The 23070-nt window shown below is 39.0% G+C and overlaps 1 protein-coding gene across 5 annotated transcripts in view; it reads right to left on the bottom strand.

The window, feature by feature from the left end:
- The window catches only part of LOC113065145 (Fc receptor-like protein 5), a 325078-nt gene that overhangs the window by 213071 nt on the left and 88937 nt on the right, over positions 1-23070 (bottom strand). The window contains exons 18-25 of one of the 5 annotated variants that reach the window (XM_026236356.1): positions 13243-13521; positions 12812-13054; positions 12611-12727; positions 12325-12426; positions 12163-12228; positions 11941-12027; positions 8500-8559; positions 6296-8330 (exon numbers count right to left, since the gene is read on the bottom strand). The exons of 1 other annotated variant lie outside the window; for it this stretch is intronic. In XM_026236356.1, coding sequence (XP_026092141.1) covers positions 8326-8330; positions 8500-8559; positions 11941-12027; positions 12163-12228; positions 12325-12426; positions 12611-12727; positions 12812-13054; positions 13243-13521 — 959 coding nt within the window. In that variant the 3' untranslated portion in view covers positions 6296-8325. Of the gene's footprint in view, positions 1-6295; positions 8331-8499; positions 8560-11940; positions 12028-12162; positions 12229-12324; positions 12427-12610; positions 12728-12811; positions 13055-13242; positions 13522-23070 lie in introns of those variants that run through there. 3 more of the 5 variants (XM_026236358.1, XM_026236357.1, XM_026236355.1) reach the window with 3 other exon arrangements.

Raw genomic sequence — 23070 nt, 5'->3', positions numbered from 1 at the left:
CTTATGCTCTTCTGTGGCTCGATGCGGGCTGGGCCGGACAGTTTTTCCCACATGGCGGGGGTTTTATTGTTCCCCATATGTAATGTCGAGAGACCGACTCGATTAGGGAATGTCTCCCGGTTACTCACGTAACCTTAGTTCCCTGAGAGGAGGGAACGAGACATTACGCAACCTGCCGTGTGGAAAACCTTCCAGCCTCATAACTTTTTTTTTGGCGCCCGCCGTCACCTATATTGGATGGCTGTCAGCCAGTTGGCGCCACTGGCTATTTGTAAGCAAAAGAGTTTTTCAATCATAATTTCGAGGAAATTGATTTCCCCATACTTAATGTCTCGTTCCCTCCTCTCAGGGAACTAAGGTTAAGTTAGTAACCGAAGACATTTTCTTGGCAAAGTATGTGAAACATTGGCGGAGTTACAAGTGCATTGCAGGTTTGCCAGGTTTTCTCAAAACTGCCAATTACTAGCCCAATTAAAGGGGTTCCCCTGTAGAATTCACATTCCAAGGGCTAAATATGACATTATGGGGGTCACCTCAACCCACGAACAGGAACAACAGTGTTTTAAAAAAGCCAAATTTCTGTGAAAAAACCGCAGACATGGCAATCCCGGTGCTTTCTGAGCTGTCACGATGGCGCTGCTTGGGTCTCAATCAACAAGATATTTCAACTGTACGCTCACGTGAACCTGCAAGAATTAAGTCTCTCCAGACCCACAGACAGAAACAAGGCTGTCGGTCTCCTTTGGCATCTCACCTCCATCTATTCATCAGTCTACAGCATTATAAGTATCATATTTGTTTTATGCACTTGGGCATTAACTTTATTCTCTGTGAGGTTATATACTCACAGGTTCAAGATAAAGAGCTGGACGTTTCATTCTTATCTAGCAAACTCGCACTGAATAATTAACTGTTGATCAAATTAATGCAAACAATTTTGGAATAACTTGTTTGTAACGAGGCATTTTTAGGCTTCTTTATAAAGGCTACAATCTTTTATACTGAAAGATTGTTGCTTGCATTATTAATTTCTGTAAAAATCTTTTGTTTTGCACACTAAAGGTATTTGTTGTCTTAATCATATGGTTTCATCTTTGTTTATTCATCCATTTTGTTTCATTCGCATCTATCTACATCTTTTCCTGAATGCTTTGTATGGGAATGGGGTATTACGACTTTAGTCTCTCCTGTCCCGTAGACCATTCTGCAAAGAGGTCTTCGCTGTCTATTTTTGCACCTGCATCCTTTGAATAAGAGCATGAACATAAACGGACACTTTTTGATGCTATGCTCAAACACTAAAGTTTTCCCAATACACATATTGACTGATCATTTTATCATACTTCCGTGTAATCTGCCATGGACTTTCTATGGTCTGTTCTATGGTCTACTTCCTATCATAGGTGACTTCCCCAATATCTGGACTTGGAGGTTATATTTACTACTTTTGTTAATTTAGTTTGTGACCCATGATTTAATGTCCTGAACAGTGTATGCTCACTTGTAACATCTGCTTTAAATTTCTGCAAAAATCTTTGTGTAAGGAATTATTTGTGTAAGGAAAGGATCCAATAGCCATCGAAGTTTAATTGGCTTGTAAGTCATTATTTTATCCTTCTGCAAGGGTAATGTATCAATATTTATTTTCCTATCTTTGTCCTAGTCCCTACATTACTAATATTTGCCATCTGGTTTCTTTTTAAAAGTTCACTCATCAGATTCATATAGTTAAATGGAGTCTATCAAGTTTTGTGGGAGTTAGCCAGAGAATTGTTCTGTTTTACAGTTCCAATATTTATGCTTGTGTTTTTATGCTTTCTGCATAAAATTAATTACTTTATTAGATCATTTTACTAACCTTGGTATTTCATTACAAAACAATGAATTAGATTCCATGAATGCAGATGCAGAGAACCGTTGCTCTCACTTCATATTTACACGGCTCACTCTTCGGACAGGAGCTATTATGAAAACAGGATCTATAAAGCTGATGCATACATGGTCCTATTCCATTTGAGTCTAAGTAAGATTCAGCTCAATGCTCCGCAGGCATCTTAAAGTCCACGTGACCCAGAAGCTGCTGCTGACTTTATTTCAGTGTAGTGACATCTCCAGCTGAAACAGAATATTAATTAGAACGCATGGTTTTGGTTGGGCTCCTGGTCTATGTCTCTCACTCATAGCAAACTATGGGCTGGAGGAGCATGTTTAAGGATATTCTGCACATGCTGTCAAACTGTCGTCATCAGAAAACAAATGCATTACAAAGTGGAAGTAAATGTTCAGATTTCAAAGACAAACCATGATTAATTGTTTACATCAAGACTAGCAATGTGTCCTAGCAAGTAAAGTCAATTTGGATTCTATGCGGACTTTAAGCTATAATCAAGGCTTGTTTATTTTGGCATCTACTAGTGTTGGTTCATTCTGTCCCTCATACCTATTGAATTCAGTCTTAGTTTGTTTTCGTGGCAGTTTGTATAAGACTACTATGGTCATCAAGTAAGTTTGTCCATTACGGATTATGAAATTCAGCCTCTCTTGGCCTTCACATATCACTGTCTATTGATGTCTTTGCTTAACACTGAGTATCTCTTTTATGGTCCTGCTGATCAGGCTCATTTTCTATTTTGGGTGGAGAATCTGTTTCCTCTGTGGGTTCTGTCAGTTAGATGGAGTTCTATCAAGCATGCACAGGAGTCTAGACTACAGAATGTTACATATCAATGTATGCACTTAAGTCGCTGCTAGGACCCTAATTCTACCTCTATCATTTAACCTAAACTAATGGCCTCTCTTACTCAATTCGGTGTTTAGAATTCCCGTAATCCTCATCTACTGCTATGTACATGGTCATCATCTTATTTCTGTCAAGATTAGACTCTAAATTATTTAACATAAAACCCAAGGTACAGTATAGTACTCTTTGCAAAATACTGGTGGTGGTCCTTCACATATCCTCATGTTAAGTCAGTCACAATCTTCTCATACAATGGCCTATCATGATCATCTACACCTAAAGCTTTCACTTCTCACAGCCAGTCGGGCCTCACATGGCCTAATTCCTCACATTACCTGCCCTAGAGCAGCTTTTGCTCATTTGTCCTTTTGTGACCTTCAGGTAAGTGACTATTATTATTTACATAACTGTCTATTATTGTCTTTCGCAAAACTGGCCTGTGATGTTTTTCTCTGCCTAGCTAGGCTCTTCTTCGCGGCCATTGTGGCTTTTCTTTTAAGGCATATCGGGCCGTTCCATCTTCTGTGGCCCGTCGGGGCCTTTTCTGTGGCCTATCTGGCTTGGCTCGGTGTTCATCTTCAGTTCTCTCTTCACAGCAGTTCAGTCAGAGTACTGTTTGAGTGCATGAATTACTTCAGGATATTGGTTTGTTTTAACTCAGAGGTATTGTCAGCCACATTAATAAAGATAACAGCTTAAGTCATTTGTGGATTAATGCTTATTGGAGATGTGAAACGTTTCAAACGATTGAACTGGTTCAAGTAATTCATTCGCGAACCGGATATTACTAAACTGCAGTGAACGCGCTCACAACAGATCAGAAGAGAAGACAATGCTGAATAAAGTCTTAGTTTTTGATATTTTTGGACCAAATTTAATTTTCAATGCTTCAAAAAAATCTTACGGACCCGCTGATGTCACATGGACTACTTTGAAGATGTTTTCTTACCTTTCTGGACATGGATAGTAGACCGCACAAACAGTTTTAATGGAGGGACAGAAGGCTTCTAGGACTAAATCTAAAATATCTTAAACTGTGTTCCCGAAGATGAACGGAGGTCTTACGTGTTTGAAACAAAATGAGGGTGAGTCATAAATTACATAATTTTCCTTTTTGGCTGAACTAACCCTTTTAAGAACTACCATAACTAGTCTAGTTTCTTCTATTAAACCATCATAAGCTATTATTTCAGTTTTCCCTATTTTTAATCTGTGTTTATTTAGTTCATGTACTAATTATTGTTCTGTGCTTAATAATCATCTCTATCATTGTCTTCATCTTCCTGTTGTTCTGAAAGATTCCCCTCAGCATGTTGTAAATTAACTTTCTCCACATGTTTTTTTATCTTCATCCATTTTTATTTGTTTTATTGGTATTATATTAAACACGTTTAGCATTTTCTTAAATTGTCTCTGGGTGGAAACCAAATCAACTCAGTATTATTTAAACTGATGTTCTTGTTCATACAGAACTACTCTCACATGTAGGTATTAAAGGATCCCTCTCCTATATACTCTTGTATGTTTGTGGGCTTTACTTTCACTGACCAGGACATCCCCCTCTTGACAGATTTATGGCCCTTAAAATCTTCTTTAAGACTTCTCTAACCTCAGAAAGCATTTACCTCTAACTTACGAGATTCTTACTTATTTTGTGCAAATTCAACCCTTTCTGGGGTCTATACAATTTTAGTCTACTCAAGTTTTTATAGGATCTGTTTCACCTATCGAACACTATACTCTCGTGTCTAGAACTTATTGTCTAGGATGAGCAATTGGTCATTGATCCTGGCCAGTAATCAATGATCTATATTCCCCTGACACACTGGGCACCATGTTTTACAGTGCTAATTATACTATGCCTTCAACCTTATTTTATTTATTCTCAGGTAAGGTAATCTGTTCTCTAAGCATTAAAATTTTACTTCCAAACGGATCACAGAAGATTTCTTTGTGGTCTGCTCAAGTTTAGAAAGCATAAGTTTATTGTATATAATGTTAAATGCGTAACAAACAAAATTTTATTATAAAAAAAAATACAATAATAAAAACAAAGATATATAATTTGCTGTGATGTTTAGAGGCATCAATGTCAAGACCACTGGCACCGGAGAAGCTGTTCCACAGAACCAGTATCTGGTTTCCTCATTTCACTTCAGTCCCTTGTAGACAGCAGGTGGATTCCAGTGTCTTGTGATGTCATGAGGTCTGGAAATACCCTCAGAAGCTCCCTTTAAGAACCTTCCATTTTCACTTATTTCTCCTCTTTCTTCATTGATGCCTCCTGCTCTGAGTCTGCAACACAGCATTCTACAGTAACATCCCTTGTCTTCATTTTTCTTAAGCAAAGGTCTTATTAGTATATGTTTCATTTTTAGCTATAATTTTGCTAATATATGCTATATAAATATAAATATTTGCTCAATTAATAGTTTAAAACAATTATAACAAACATGTGGCTTCTTTCTTAATAAACCACTTTACTAATAAAAATAATTACAATATATGTGGTTACAATATAAAGGTATCACATATAAAGAAAAAGGCAAACTTGCAAAACAACAATTGCATATTGTTCCTCAATAATACATTTCCAAATAATGATACATAACTAATAATATTCAAAATATGCATTGCCTTATTGAAGATACAAATATTTAAAATTACAGTTAAATTACAATAATGAAGCTTACAATTGTTTTCTGAAAACATAAATAGCCTCAGACAAACAAGCAAGCTACAACTGAATTATTTAGACTTTTTGACCAATACATTTCCATGGTTTACCATGATTTTTTCCAACTGTTTGTGATTGCTGAATACAGATAAAAAAAAATAAAAAATAAAAATAATAAAAAAATCATTTTACAGCTGAGCATAGCTACAAAAAATTATATTCATAATTTCCATTTAATTGTAAGAAATCTCTTCCAGACCTGGAAGTCGTCATTAAATTGTCAGGTGTTTCCAGGTTGTTCATGACTATGGCCCAATCCCAATTATATTTTATACCCCTTCCCCTTGTCCCTTGAAACAGAGTGTCAAGGGGTAGGGGAGAAAATATTCCCCTAAGGATTGGAACACCACTACTATGCCGTCACACATCATCATTCGTCGTCTAGCTCTTACAATACACACATATACTGGTGTGCTGGTGTGCATAAGAGCCTTTAATTATCGTTCTGTATTAATGAGCTACTTACTGACACACACACATTTTGGAAATCATGCAGCTCACACACCCAGGAGAAAATAAACTTGTCAACGCTGCCCCACGACTTTCATTAAATACAGTTTAAATACTGAATCGCTACATTATATTTTCCAGCGACGAGAGGATACAATCCCTGTTTTTTGAGTAACATGACGGTTAATATGAACTCACAATTGGATGTAACATAAACAAATGATTACTTTTCATTAAAATCTTTATTTATGCCAAAAAACATACATTTATGTGTCTTTTTGTTCGCTGTAGCAGCCATGTTGCCGAGATCATTCATACCCCTTCGTTTGAAGGGCTATCTGGCCCTTCCCCTTCCCCTACCCCTCCAACCAAAAGAGAATCGAGACACCCCTACCCCTTCACACGAACATGAGAACCGGAGGGGTAGGGGAAAGGGGAAGGGCTAAGGGGTAGAATTGGGACTGGGCCTTACTTTTACATCCAGATACTCAAATCACAGACAATTCTTGAGATTTGCCTTCGAGTAAGTGGCTTATGAATACACAGTAATACACAGTATTTCCCTTCGAGCTGTCTCTGGCTCCCAGCACTTATGAAGTGCATGGACGTGGCCGTCTCCACTCTGAGACAGATGGGACTCCGTATCCTAAATTACCTTGATGACTGGCTCGTTTCAGCATAATCAGAGGCAGCGCTAATAGCCCACATGTGCCTCCTACTCAGCCACTTAGAGCGCCTCAGGATCAATTTTCCCAAGAGCTCTCTGTCCCCCAGCCAGCAAACTTTGTTTTTGGGGTGCCGTGTTCGACTCAGTCCACAGTCTACTTCAGTTGGGTCTGCTCAGAGAGATACCCCTTCAGTACTGGTTGAAACCTCTAATTCCACCCAATGCGTGGCCCCACACGGTTTCTCTTTGTGCATAAATTAACACAATGCTTTAATTTATCACGTGGGGAACATCCTTTCCAGACTTTTGTTAATACCTCTATAAAGTTTCTTAATGTATCAAAGTATTATACATACTTCCCACTTTTCATTCATACCAAAGTCTTGCAAATAAAATATGCTTTCATTCAAGCTCAAAGATCAGACTTATCTTATACAGACATTAATAGCTTTATCTGCTACAAAAGGAGTTATAAAACATTGATTAAAGTTGAACCGATTACATGAAACACATCAAGCATATATAAGACATTGTGGTTCATTAATTAGTTTTACGACAGCAGATGGCTGCAGAGGAAAACTTTTGGTGGGCTGGAACAACCTAGTTGTCCATTTCCTGAGGGGATCCAGGAGGCTCCATTCACCACGGCCCTTCACGGTTCCTTCATAGGATCTGCCCATGGTCCAGAGAGCTCTCAAAGGCTAGTAAAATGTAAAAGTATTAATGAATCTGCAATGTGGAAAACACAATTTAGCACCAATTTCAACCTAGACCTACTCCTAGTCTTCAAAATAAAAAATTGCATAAGGATATGGACAAGTTAATTATCTTAGAAACAATAAAAGAAAAGTATTGGAGGCATTGGAGACATGTTTAGATGTATGTACGCTCATGCTCCATGCTACCATTGTGGCAATTAGGTCTTATTTTATTGTAATAAAGATATAAACAAAAAGTATAGATATTACAGCAAAACTACAGTTTATAATTAGAATTATGAACAATTATTCTAATTTCTAAATAAGAACAACAGGCAAGCTACAGCTGAAGTCAAATTCTTTTCAAGCAGTTTTAAAATCTAAATATTAGACTCACATAGATGTATTCATAGCAATGACATTTTATTAAAATAAGAATATTTAAAATTACAATATTAAACCTTAAAAGTGATTATATGACAAACAAGCAAGCTACAACAGAATTCCCTAACTTTTTGAACAATGAATTTCCATGGTGTCCCATGATTTTTATTAATATTTTAGTTTTTTCATATGTTTGTGATTGCTGAATAAGGATTTTTAAAATCATTTTACAGTTAAATATATATAAATATATATATAAAATCATCATATACATTTACTTGTGAGGCAACTCTTCCAGACATTAAAAAATTGACAGGAATTTCCAGATTGTTCATGACTATGTTGCAAATACATTTAAAATCAAGAATACACACAAATAAGGGAAATCTGGTCACAATCAACAGTAAAATGATGAGCTGCTGCCTCTTATATATATAAAAAAAATAATAAACACTGTTTAGTACTAAAAGATCATTTGTTTTTTTCAGTGTATAATGTACAGCTCATTGCTTTTCAAAGATTAGCATGCACAGTGTCTTAACCACATGAAGGCTGAAGAAAGAATTGATGATCCTGTTCATTCTCCAGCCCTTCTCAGCCTAAACTCATCAGCATCCTATGATTGAAAGTTTCTCCTCCAACCGTTTATTTAACCTGAGAATACATCACATCACTTGAGCCAGCCACTGAAAATGTGTCAATTAATAAAAAATGCACATTTGAATTTTTGCATATTTAATTTTATTCTTAGATTTTCAACAATGCTTGTTTGCAGTTGTCAGTAGCTCCTTGTGAATTGTGATCTTTTTAATTTGACACTCACCTTGATGGGTTTCCAGATTCAGCTGAGAGTACACAGGGTCTGAACTTTCACTCGTATTACCTGAAAGATGCCAACAGTTTATATCACTAGTGCTGACTCTGTGTCCGACAGGGATATGAAATGTGTCATCATATTCATAAAATCTATGCAACTTCTACAGAAAAAAATCTCTATTCCAGTTGGTCTCTGGAACTGCCAGTCTGCTATTAACAAAGCAGACTTAATTTCTTCTATTGCTGCACATTCTGGTCTCAACCTCATGGCACTGACTGAGACTTGGATCAAACCTGAAGACACTGCCACTCCCGCAGCCCTCTCCACTAATTTCATTTGTTTTCCACACTCGTCGTATCACTGGGAGGGGTGGAGGTACTGGTCTCCTTATATCAAAAGAATAGAAATTTGATCTTCAGACATCACCTACAGGTAATGGTTCATTTGAAATCACATGCCATTACTGTAACCCACCCTGTTAAAATCCACTTTGTGATCATTTATTATCCCCCAGGTCAATTGGGAAACTTGGGAGGTGTTGGATGTGCTGCTATCAAACTTTGTTGAAGATGGTATTCCTCTGGTACTTCTTGGTGACTTCAAAATCCACCTAGATAAACCCCAGGCTGCTGACTTCAAAACTCTCATCATTTGATCTCAAGCGAGTCTTTACTACAGTGACTCACAAATCAGGCAACCAACTGGACCTCATCTACACACACTGTTGCTCTGTGGGCAACTCTCCAGTTGCTCCACAGCACACCGCAGACCACTTCCTCATTACTGCTAACCTAGCACTTACTCCTGAAGCGGCACACACTTCAACGCAGGTCACCTTTCGACGGAACCTATGCTCACTCTCTCCATTTTGCCTATCTTCTGTGGTTTCATCCTTACTTCCTGCACTCTCTCAGTTTTCAGCTCTGGACACGAACAGTGCAACGGTCACTCTTTGCACCACTTTAACATCTTGCTTGGACAACTTTTGCCCACTGCCGTCTAGACCAGCACGCACCGCCCCATCTGCCCCCTGGCTGTCCGAGGTTCTCCGTGAACATCACTCTAAACTCAGGACTGCAGAGAGGAAATGGCATAACTCAAGAAACTCTACTGATTCAGTGTGTATCAATTTCTCCTCTCTTCCTTCTCTGCAAATGTCTTCACTGCTAAAGCACCCTACTACCAGAACAAAATTAACAGCTGTTGTGACACTCGGACACTCTTCAAAACTTTCTCTTCTCTTCTTAATCCGCCTCCACCACCTCCTCCATCGACTCTTACAACGGATGACTTTTGCAGTTTTCTTCACAAATAAGACAAGAACCATCAGTGACCAATTCTCCACACCACAGACTGAGGATAACTTCACAATGACAGACGCACACTCTTTCTCCTCCTTCTCTTCCCTCTCAGACATAGACGTTTCCAAAAATTCTTCTGTCCAATCATCCTACTACTTGTCCACTTGATCCGATCCCCACTCATCTCTTCTTCACTCATACCTTTGCTTACTCACATTATCAACTCCTCTCTTCACTCTGGAACATTTCCCTCAGCATTCATGCAGGCTCGGGTAAGCCCACTGCTCAAGAAACCATCTCTTAATCCAGCGCTTCTTAAAAACTACAGACTGTTATCCCTTCTTCCATTTATAGCAAAGACACTTGAGCGAGCTGTGTTCAACCATCTTTCTATGTTCCTTGTACAGAACAACCTCCTGGACAGCAACCAATCTGGCTTCAAAAGTGGCCACTCAACTGAGACTGCTCTGCTCTCAGTTACTGAAGCCATGCAACTGTTTTTGACACCATTAATCACCAGATTATCCTGTCCACCATCAGAAAGATCTCTGGAACCACACTACTGTGGGTTAAGTCCTTCCTCTCCGATAGATCCTTCAGAGTGTCTTGGAGGGGTGATGTTTCTAAGTCACAACAACTTGCTACTGGGGTTCCTCAAGGCTCAGTACTTGGACCGCTTCTCTTCTCCTTCTACATGACGTCATAAGGATCTGTCATTCAGAAGCATGGCTTTTCTTATCACTGCTACGCTGATGACACCCAACTCTACTTCTCATTCCAGTCAGATGACCCGGTGGTAGCTGCTCGCATTTCAGCCTGTCTGAGTGACATTTCTAGTTGGATGAATGAGCATCACTTTCAGCTTAACCTTACGAAGACAGAACTCCTGGTGATTCCAGCTAACCCATTGCTTCATCACAACTTCTCTATACAGCTGGGTTCGTAAACCATTACTCCTTCGAGGACAGCCAGAAACCTAGGAGTTGTGATGGATTATCAGTAAAGCTTCACAGACCACATTGCTACAACGACCTGGTCCTGCAGATTTGCCTTATACAACATTAGGAAGATTAGACCCTTCCTGTCAGAGCAATCCACCTAACTTAGTGTCCAAGCTCTTGTTCTCTCCAGACTTGACTATTGTAATGCTCTCCTGGGGGGCCTTCCTGCATGTACTGTCAAGCCTCTGCAATAGATCCAGTATACAGCAGCGAGCCAAAAAAAAGCTCACGTTACTCCTCTCCTCATCAGGTTACACTTGTTACCAGTAGCCGCTCGCATCAAATTCAAGGTACTGATGCTTGCCTACAAGATGACCACTGGCACGGAACCAACATATCTAAACTCACTGGTTCAATCTTATGTGCCCTCCAGAAGTTTGCGCTCTGCAAGTGAACGACGCCTTGTGGTGCCATCCCAAAAAAGTTCAAAATCACTCTCACGGTCCTTCTCCTGGACTGCGCACAGCTGGTGGAATGACCTCCCAATCTCAGTTCGTACAGCTGAGTCTTTACTCATTTTCAAGAAATATCTAAAGACTCATCTTTTTCGCCAGTACTTAACCAACTAATACTAGCACTTTTTCTTCTTTTCTTGTCTTTTTAATAAAATAAATAATAATAATAAATACCCTGGCTATGCGTTCTGTACTAGACTAACTGAGACTTGTCATGGCACTTGTATACTGTTGTTGTTCTCTTGTTAACCTGACTGCTTCTATTGTTCTCATTTGTAAGTCGCTTTGGATAAAAGTGTCTGCTAAATGATAAAAAAAAAATAATAATAATAAAAAAAAGAAAAAAAAAATTATATATATATATATATATATATATATATATATATATATATATATATATATATATATATATATATATATATATATATATATATAAAATTATTATTATTATTATTATTTTACAATTAGATGTTTGACCAGATTACCTCAAAATATTGTATTGTTATTTGCATGCATTGACCTTTATGGATCAGGCTGATTTCACAACGTTTGTTTAGGTAAATGAAAAAGTGTAAAAAGAAAAATAGTGTTTGTTGCAATTTTGTGTTGTGGGCGAAAGTATAATCAAATGGGATTTTTACCGCAGAGGTCTTTAAAGCCATAAGAACATGAACTTTTGTTTCAGTTTACCTTTGTTTTCTTTCTTTTTCTTCTGTTTCTCTGTAGATTTGAGCTCAATCTCAGCGTATGTGAGTTCAGAAGGTCCACTTACAATGTCTACAACGAATCACAGAGTAAAGAATGAGACATGTGTTTGAACTAAATTTGCTCTGCAAATATCAGTGAAATTTAAAACAGGGAGATTTAGAAAATAACTACTGCCTTAGTAAATGATCAGCCTGACATAATTACCTTCTGTATCTGTGCTTATGCCATTATTAATTGTGGCATCAAGCGAGTCATAAATATGAGCGGTTCCTGTGATAAATGAATGCATTTTATTAATTAATTTGATTTAAATCAATCTCAGTTTGTTAAGATTTATGGTCAAATGATTAATGGGTAAAGACTGACCAGACGTGAGTGTTTTATGTCCCGCTTCACTCTGGTTCTGCTCTGATGTCTGACTGCTGTTCTTCTGCTGACTCACACGAGAGAGAGACTGAGATCTTTCACCTAAAAAAACAGAAACTGTTCAGGAAAATATTTTGAGGAAATAAGGGGTTCAAAAAATGGCTTTAATTTCACAGGTTTTGTCAGTTTGGGAGACTGGTTAAGATCAGATAACCAGCTGCTGAAGGACAACAGGTCACAGGTTTAGGAAATGTGTAACTAAATTTTAATCTGGCAGAAGATGAACCTTTGTTGTTTCTGTAGCGCCACAGCAGGACCAAGACGACAATGATCAAAAATGTGAGTCCAGCAGTCACTCCAACTATCACAGGATTGAGATCAGATCCTGATGTTCTGGAGGAAGCTGAGATCAACACATTGTACAGTCATATTAGTGCTGTATATTACACAGAAACATTTCAATAGTGTTTACAGTTCCTACTCTCACCTGTGACTGAGATCCAGCTCTCGGGTGACTCTCCTTTCTCTCTGTGTTTGCAGGAGTAGAAACCCTCGTCTGACTTTGAGACAGTAGAGATGATCATCTCTGTAGTTTGACTCTGGATGAGTGACCCATCTTTATAGAAATCAGCTCTGAGGTTTGGTGGAGTTGAATGTTGATATAAACAGCGTAGAGTCAGAGTCTCTCCTTCAGTCACAGGATGAACAGGACTCTCCAGAATCACATTAACTACAGAAACAGAGCAAACATCAACTGATGAATAGTAAGAATCAGTGTGGTGACAACAATAACAATAACAATAATAATAAAGGGTAAATCGCGTAGGTGAATGAATTTAGATGACTAGTCTAGATCACATCTATTTATATCTGAATCATAAAATGAGTGCTTTGTGAACTGAATAAACACAGACTCACGGTGTACAGTGATATTAACAGGATGACTGTTCTCTCCAGATTCAGACTCACACCAGTACACTCCAGTGTCACCTGTGAAGGTGTCTCTGATTGTACATGTGGATCCTGTTTGTGATCCATTCATTGATGAACAATCTTCCAGCCCCCATTTGTCTGAGTATCTTCTCATTCTCCATCCAGCAGAGTTACTCTGCCCCTCACAGCTCAGAGAGAGAGAGACAGATGTGAAGTGTTGAGTTGTGCTGGGACTGACGATCAGAGAGACTGGAGGAGAAACACCTGAGAAGACAATTACAACTACACTTCAGAAATCAACTCAAGACACTTTTATTGATTTAACACTTCACACAGCCTAAATTGTTTCAGAACAGTTTTTCAGATAAATATTTAAGTTGTAATATCTGAAAATCATAAGTCATCACTGAGTATTTCTATTTAAAATTCATAATCAAAATTACACAGTAATATACTTTATTTGTCTTTCTGCCATCAGCAAGCCAAAGACAACTGTGACAGTCAACAAAAACCTCCATAAACTGTTACTAGTCATTTTACTAAACTCTAAAATTATTTAAGTGGGTTTATACGGTCCACCTATAAAAAAAAACTGCTGGTGTGCACATTGATGGAGTGACCTGTGCTGTTGGTAAAGTGTGGACCTGGAATCAAGGTGTGGTCAATGACATAAAATATTAAAAATACATTTCTTAATGAAAACTGTTTATTAAATAAATCAGATTATACTGTACATTTGATCAAGTCCACTTTTCTAAGAAACACTTTTGTGCTACAGGAGTAATTTTTGTTTTTTAGAGTAATTGAAATTCAAGTGACGTGTGGCTAAGTATGGTGACTCAAACTAAGAATTTGTGCTCTGCATTTGACTCATACAAGTTCACACAGATAGCAGTGAGAAGTGAACACACTGTCACAGAGCGAAAGGGGCGAAGACTCAAAGGCAGACAGAATGGTCCTTTTAATACAAAAATGAAACAAAACTAACAAAAAACAACCCAGAGGGGGACAAACAGGCAGACTAGAAACTGTACTATAAACAGACATAACACCACGATGGAAAACAGATCAGCACAGGATTACAGACACCAAGAGAATTAATAGGGAACCTAATGAGGGAGACACAGGTGTGGCAACTAAAACAATGATGTAACAAGATGGGTGGGGTCAGAAAATAGACAGGAGAGAGCACATGGCACCAAATAAATCACAGGTGGATTAGGGGGAGGGATAGAGGGCCAAGCCCGTGTAGTGGAAGAGGGACTGGAGAAAGAGGTAGAAAGGTTCCCCCAGCGGAACCGAAAGTGGACTGTGCCGCCTCGGGGGAATCGTGAGCGGACACCGCCGCCGTCTCGGGGGAATCGTGAGCGGACACCGCCGCTGCCTTGGGGGAATCGTGAGCGGACACCGAGCAGATCCCGCTGCCACCTCCGGATTGTGAGCAGCCATTGCCTCCCTGACCGACATCAGCAGAGGATCCTTCACGCTGCGTCTAAGCCCGAGGTGCCCAGAGAATGACCCCAAGAACCTGGAAGTAGCCGGCACGACCTGAGGAGGTTCTGGAACTGCAGCCCAGACTGGGAGGGGGCCCATCCAGCAGTTCCAATTCCTTCAAATAGATGATGAGGTCAACCATCTCCCAGTAGGACCACATATCCAGCTCCCCCAGGCTCATCCAGGCCTGCTAGAAACAGGTGGATGAGGGTGCTTTCCTCAAGCCCTAGTCCCTTGCATGTATAGAAGAGATCTTCTGTATACAATCCAAAGGGGCGATTGTCTTGTGGGCAGGGATGTGGCCCCATTGGCCAGGGTCTGGATCCGCTGTTGTCTGGCAGCCAGGTATAAAAAAAACTCCCATTGCCACGGAGTCTTCAAGTTGGCTGATCTGTTCTGGGCGAAAGAGGCTGAAGACTCAAATGCAGGCAGAATGGTCCTTTTAATACAAAAATTGAACACAACTAACAAAAACAACTCTGAGGAGGACAAACAGGCAGATTAGAAACTGTACTATAAACAGACATAACACCACGGTGGAAAACAACAGATCAGCACAGGATTACAGACACCAAGAGAATTAATAGGGAACCTAACGAGGGAGACACAGGTGTGGCAACTAAAACAATAATGATGTAACAAGATGGGTGGGGTCAGAAAATAGACAGGAGAGAGCACATGAGTGTTGTAAAACACAACACTCAAAAAAAAAACAATGTCATCTGGTGGCCTTCCCGGGCACACCAGCTGAAGACTGTGACACACACACACACACACACACACACACACACACCGTTAGGGCCGGCCCAAGCCTTCATGGGGCCCTAAGAAGAATTTTATAATACAACTGATTATTGTCAATACATGATTATTTGCACTCTATTCATCTGGCACACTCACCATTTTATTTGCTGTCATACCATTTATTTATTTGTATTTTATTTATTTTATTTTTTGTACCCTTCTACAATTTTTAATTGTTGCACTTCAAAGGCTTACAGTACTAAGTAGTGATGGCCGATTCGTGAACGAATCGTTCAATTTAACCGGTTCTTCTTAGTGAACCGGTTGAACCAGTTCACCAAATCGAACTGAATCGTTTGAAACGGTTCACGCCTCCAATAAGCATAAATCCACAAATTACTTAAGCTGTTAACTTTTTTTAACGTGACTGACACTCCCTCTGAGTCAGAATAAACCAATATCCCGGGGTAATTAATTTACTCAAACAGTACACTGAATGAAATGCTGTGAAGACCGAACTGAAGATGAACACCGAGCCGAGCCAGATAATGAACAAACACGCCCACTGCTGGAGCAGTTCTCGTTCTCGAGTCAAGAACCGGTTGCTTCGGTTTTCGGATCACCAGTACACTCAACCGAGAATCGTTTCTGTCGGACGCGTCCGAATTGAGAACCGATGAACTGATGATACTGCGCATGCGTGTATTTTTGTAAGTATTTTGTTAAACATCGGAAAGTGTGATAAATTAACTATATTATATTTTGATTTTTTTTATTATTATTTTTTTTAGATTAATGTTTCCAATCTGTATATTGTATATAACGTATAGGCCAAATGGGTTTTCAGGGAAGTTGGACAATAATTAAGACTCTAAAGACTCTTATGTTTAATAGGAATAAGGGATGATTTATGAGACATCTGTACTGTATTTATAGTTAATGATGAAACATTCACAAATTGAGCTTGTAGTAAACAGAACATGAACAGAAGTAGAGCAGCTGATGACACTGAACTGCAGCACGTGCCGGTTAGAGCGATTCTCGAGTCAAGAACCGGTTGCATCGGTTTTCGGATCATCAGTACACTCAACCGAGAATCGTTTCTGTCGGACGCGTCCGAATTGAGAACCGATGAACTGATTATACTGCGCATGCGCGATTCAGCGTGAAGCCAACTGACTCACAGCATGTCTCTGAACCGAAGGGATTCTTTTGGTGATTGATTCTGATTCTGTACTAGTAATGTTATGAGCGCGGGTATTTCGAGGGCTTGGATGAATGGCAATCTGGCGAAACGTAAGTTCATTTAATAACAAATACATCGCAATGGATTATGTTTAGTAAGTGGATCATGGTTTCTGCGCTGATGACACCTAATTTATTTACTTTATATCTTCAAGACTTAAATCCTCATATGCACATTATTGCTGTTACTGTATTTAGGTGTTGTTGCATAACTCAAATGTAAACTTTTCATGATTATGAGGTTTTAACTGACTAAAGTTATGGTTACTGACTTTATATATTTGAATGTTTGATAGACTTGACGCCATTACGTCATCGCCAATGACGTCATTACGTCGAGCATGAAAGAACCGATGAACCGTTTTTTTCAACCGGTTTATTGAATCGAACCGTCCGAAAGAACCGGTTCGCGGAAAAGAATCGAACTTCCCATCACTAGTACTAAGTGGAAATTTAATGTGGTGTACTGAAAGGTAGCTAAATAAACAAGCATACAATGCATTTACAGAACATAATGTTATTTTTTAAGTTATTAAACACAGCAGCAAGTCATCTGTAAAAAAACAACAACTCTTAATCTATAACTTGCTAATTGAGGCATACAAATATTGGAATATAATATGTGTTCATGACCCCAAAGGTAGATAATGTTGAATTGTTATCAGTACCATGTTTATGAAACACACACTCTCACACACAAAACACTGCCCTTTACCCACTGTTCTGAAGCATATGCAGTAAAATTCACTTTAAAGGTGCCATATGCAGAAATTGAGGTAAAAATATCCATAACATGACCTACACGCATCAAAAGAATGAGAAGAAATAAGGGCGATGATGTCATTAAAAAAATTTCAAGTTATAGTGCTGCAGAGATATCAACCTTAATTAGCATTAGCATTACTAGCCCCGGCCCGGCAGGTGTTGTAATACCAGTCTCGGCCGTGGGAGGCGGTATGCGGGCGACATTACCACCAGCCAAACTACAATACACGAATAACTCGCAGGGCATACCTGGACCTGATGCCAATCGTGTGGAAAGTACAGCCCACTACTTTCAATTCAGAGAAGAGAGCGGAAGGATAGCTGCAGCCCTTGGCAAGAGACCAACACCCGCTACAGGGAAACAACCGCGCTCGGAATCACAAATCAGATCCGATAAGAATACCAGAGTAAACATCGGCACTGCTTTTAATCGCTGGAGACAACTGATGGACCTGAAAGAAATGAGGTTCGACTCTGAACTTGCAAGTTAGATGCTGTTAGTATTTCGCTAGAAGTTTGTTTTATATGTTTGTGTATTTGTTTTCAGGAAGTTCTAACATAGAAATGTATCGAAGGCTGTTCGATAAACGTGCTAATGTTAGCGATGGCTAACCGTAGCTGCGTTTGATAATTAGCTAGCTATAACTTAACGTTACCCATTTTATTATATAGAGCTGTGCATGTCTTTACTCATGTACATCTCATCAGTAAAGACGCTCCTGTAATTAGGAGTATATCTCCAGTACGTGTGTTAAGATCAGGATTGCCAGGTTTTCACAACAAATCCTGCCCAGTTGCTTCTCAAAACTAGCCCAATCTCGCTTCCAGAAGATTCCCCGATAAAACATTGCTTCCCGGGGTTAAAATATAGTTTTTTTAGCAGGGTTGCCTTGGTATAATTCGCATTTTAGGGGCTAAATATCACGTTATTTGTATTGGGGTCGCTGTGACCAGCGGACATGAAAAACAACCGCCACAGACTTGGCAACACTGGTTGGCATTTACTACACAGAGCCGTAATTCACTGACAATCTACACAACATCGATGTTAAAATCGCAGGCGATTCTTTGTCGATTTTGAAAGCGATTTTGTGTTAGTTGTCGGTAGACTAAGGCTCTGTGCAGTTACTGCCGCTCCACCTGAACCAGTGTTGCCAAGTCTGCGGTTGTTTTTCATGTCCGCGGTTTGAAGCAATCCCAATACCAATAATGTGATATTTACCCCCTAAAATGCTAATTTTACCAGGGAAACCCTTCCCAAAAATTTATATTTTAATCCGGGCAGCAATTTTTATCGGGGAACCTCCCGGAAACGTGATTGGGCTAGTTTTGGACTAGTTTTAAGAAGCAACTGGGCAGGATTTGTTGTGAAAACCTGGCAACCCTGATCTGAACGCACAGGCTGGAGATATACTTCTAATTACAGGAGCGTCTTTACTGATGAGAGGTGCATGAAAATCGCATTCGATTTTTTGCACAGCCCTGTTATCATAACTAACCTGCTCTGTCTAGTCTGTTGGTCTCCGTGTCCTCTTTGCTTCGTGGTTTTTCTGTGTGTGAAAAAATTGATGTGTGGCGTGAAAGCGTGTGAAAAGAGTCAATTCCGTGTGTCTCGCGGTGAATGCTTGAGAGTTGGCACATTAGTTCCCAAGCAGAATAAAGCGTTTGTATTAATCTATGATGTGTCCCTGTTTGCCTACAGGGACATAAAAAAATAAATTAAAAATGATACGTGGACCAAGGTGTATGAGATTGTTCATTTTAAGTAAAGGATCCTAATATTTCGTCCACAACAATATTTAATGAGGTTATAACTCCTTGTGGTTAGTCTGCACGAGATCAACAAGCTTGTTTGCTTTGCGGCTGCTTTAAATACAAAATAAGCATTCGATCTACGTTAGAGCGTCTGAGCGCTCACAAATCTTTCTGCAGCGTCGTGAGCAGAGCGGCAAGAGCGAGTTTTGACGCTCTAGACGCCGGCGGTGTGAACGCACAGTTAGGCTTCGGCTATGGCTGTAGTGTTGTTGTGAAAGTAGGGGCGGAGCATAGAGACTATGCCGTTTCTCGTTTGTTACTCTAGAGTAGACCAATTCACTTCATTGAGGCATACTGCCCCCATCTGTTATGGAATGTGGAGTATGACTTGATTTTTTTTTTGCCAAACATTAAAGATGGCACCTTTAAAGATTAACTTTTCATCAAAAAAAAAAAAAAAAAAAAGTGTCTCTTGGTGGGAAAACAAAGACTTTTAAGATGAAATGAGATGATAGCAGAGGATCGCTCATCAGCTCAGTTGCCATTTCCTATGGAGCCCGTAAAGTGGCTTGTACGGTTTACTTAGTTTTGTCGTGGGAAAGTGATAATGTGTCGTGGCCACGAGATATTAATTTGTGGGAACACCATATTTACCCGTGGGAACGTCATATTATGTCGTGACCATGAGATCATTTTGTCGACGTAAGGACATGACTTCTAATGTTGAGGGAACGACATGTTTTTCTTGTGGCCACGAGTTGAATGCGTAAACAAACCTGCGTGACCATAACAACCCAGGATTATCAGAGATGGAATCATTAATATTTTATTTTAAGTTAAGAAATTATTATATTATTTATACATATAAAATGTATGCATTTACATTTTATACATTTATGACATTTTATGTTAATGTCGAGCATTTACAGTATGCTATTATTTATAAAAGTATTCAGAATGTTAAGTAAAGAGATCTAAAAATATAACCAATATTTATAGGCTAATAATAATTATAATATACACATATTACTTGGGAAATACTATCAGTTAATTAACTTACAAGACTATAGGATGGATAAAAAAGTTTTTATATTGTATTATGCACTTTATGTCATATTTATTTATGATAAACTTCATTTGAATGCTGACGATCAAATATAACTTAATTCAAACCATATTTCTGATATTTTCGATCAATCTTATCAGATTAATTTTGATCGTTCACTTTTATTTTATATCCGTGAGTGCAGTACACCTGCAAAGCGTTAGCACTCGTTAGCTTGTCATTAGCGTTTTCATTCGAACCTATCGCTGTTTTTTTTTCTCCTCTCCTCTCTCGCTCCACTTTTTCACAAGTTCATCAAACAACCGCAATAAGAATATTTCATTAAGCACGGTGAGTAATGGCTTCTCCTTGGCTTTATTTGCACCTCTTGCCACATGTACAGTTTATCTATCTCTGTCACAGATGAGGGATTCACATGTGATAAATGCAGGGAAATAGTTAGGCTGATAGAGAAGATTTCAGAATTAGAGACACGCATCCAAACTTTAATTGAGGACAGTAAGAACAGTAACGGCTTTGGATGCGTCTAGCTCAGGGATTCCTGTACATTGTTCGGTTCCGGAAACAGAGCCCCTGCAGCAGGGCAACTGGGGGACAGTGAGGCAGCATAGTCGTGGGTCAAAACACCGCTCTTCTGTTCCGATCAAAACATTAAACAGGTTCTCCTCACTCAGTGATGCACCCACTGAGAAACCTGATGAAAGTGCTCTAGTTATTGGTGATTCTATTGTACGGAACTTGAATATAGAGACACCAGCCACCATAGTCAAATGTTTACCGGGAGCCAGAGCGCCTGACATCTTGGCCAATTTAAAAGTGCTGCCTAATGCTAAACGTAAATATAGTAAGATTGTTATTCATGCCGGTGCTAATGACTTCGCCAGTCGGAGATCACTAAAAATAACATGAAAGAGGTGTGTGAACTTGCAAGCACGATGTCAGACACTGTAATATGCTCTGGTCCCCTGCCTGCTTACCGTGGTGATGAGATGCATAGCAGATTGTCATCACTAAATGGCTGGATGTGGTGCCCGCAGAATAACAGGGGCAGACCTGACCTGTTGAAAAGAGATGGTCTTCATCCCTCCTAGAAATATGGCACATAGTCTTAGTGTTTATACTTGACTAACTGGGGCCCAGGTCAGGAAGCAGACAGACTGGCTAAACCGACCATCTGCTAGCTGCCTCCCGTCACAGAGGTCAGTTAATTCTCAGCACATAGAGACTTTCACCTAGATATCACACTATAGAGACTGTTTCTGTTCCATGAGCTAGAAAATACAAAAAACGTCCAAACCAAGTTAAGATTAACAACTTAATTGAGGTTCAACAAATAAAAAATAGATGCAATATGGATAAACAAATGATAAAGCTTGGCTTATTGTATATCAGATCCCTTTCTATGAAAACACTTTTTGTAAATAATATGATCACTGATCATAATATAGATGTGCTCTGTTTGACAGAAACCTGGCTAAAACCTGATGATTACATTATTTTAAATGAGTCCATCCCCTGAGATTACCGTTATAAACATGAGCCGCGTTTAAAAGGCAAAGGGGGAGGAGTTGCTTCAATTTCTAACAACGTTTTCAGGATTTCTCACAGGGCAGGCTTCAAGTATAACTCGTTTGAAGTAATGGTGCTTCATATAACATTATCCAGAGAAACAAATGTTAATGATAAATCCTCTGTTATTTTTGTACTGGCTACTGTATACAGGCCACCAGGGCACCATACAGACTTTATTAAAGAGTTTGGTGATTTTACATCTGAGTTAGTTCTGGCTGCAGATAAAGTTTTAATAGTTGGTGATTTTAATATCCATGTTGATAATGAAAAAGATGCATTGGGATCAGCATTTATAGACATTCTGAACTCTATTGGTGTTAGACAACACATTTCAGGACCTACTCATTGTCGAAATCATACTCTAGATTTAATACTGTCACATGGAATTGATGTTGACAGTGTTGATATTATTCAGCCAAGTGATGATATCTCAGATAATTTAGTTCTGTGCAAACTTCATATAGCCAAAATTGTAAATTCTACTTCTTGTTACAAGTATGGAAGAACCATCACTTCTACCACAAAAGACTGCTTTTTAAGTTATCTTCCTGATGTATCCAAACTCCTTAGCATATCCAAAACCTCAGAACAACTTGATGATGTAACAGAAACTATGGACTCTCTCTTTTCTGGCACTTTAAATAAAGTTGCTCCTTTACACTTAAGGAAGGTTAAGGAAAACAGTTTGACACCATGGTATAATGAGCATACTCGCACCCTAAAGAGAGCAGCCGGAAAAATGGAGCGCAGCTGGAGGAAAACAAAACTAGAGGTATTTCGTATTGCTTGGCGGGAAAGTAACCTATCCTCCAGAAAAGCATTAAAAATTGTTAGATCCGATTACTTTTCTTCACTTTTAGAAGAAAACAAACATAACCCCAGGTATTTATTCAATACAGTGGCTAAATTAACGAAAAATAAAGCCTCAACAAGTGTTGACATTTCCCAACATCACAGCAGTAATTACTTTATGAACTACTTCTAAAATCGATACTATTAGAGATAAAATTGCAACCATTCAGCCGTGAGCTACAGTATCACATCAGACAGTGCACTATAGACCCCCTGAGGAACAGTTCCACTCATTCTCTACTATAGGAGAGGAAGAATTGTATAAACGTGTTAAATCATCTAAACCAACAACATGTATGTTGGACCCAAAGAACTTGTTA

This window comes from Carassius auratus, chromosome 47, assembly GCF_003368295.1.
Source record: "Carassius auratus strain Wakin chromosome 47, ASM336829v1, whole genome shotgun sequence".
Taxonomy (NCBI): domain Eukaryota; kingdom Metazoa; phylum Chordata; class Actinopteri; order Cypriniformes; family Cyprinidae; genus Carassius; species Carassius auratus.
This window is presented reverse-complemented; position numbering and strand designations above follow the sequence as displayed.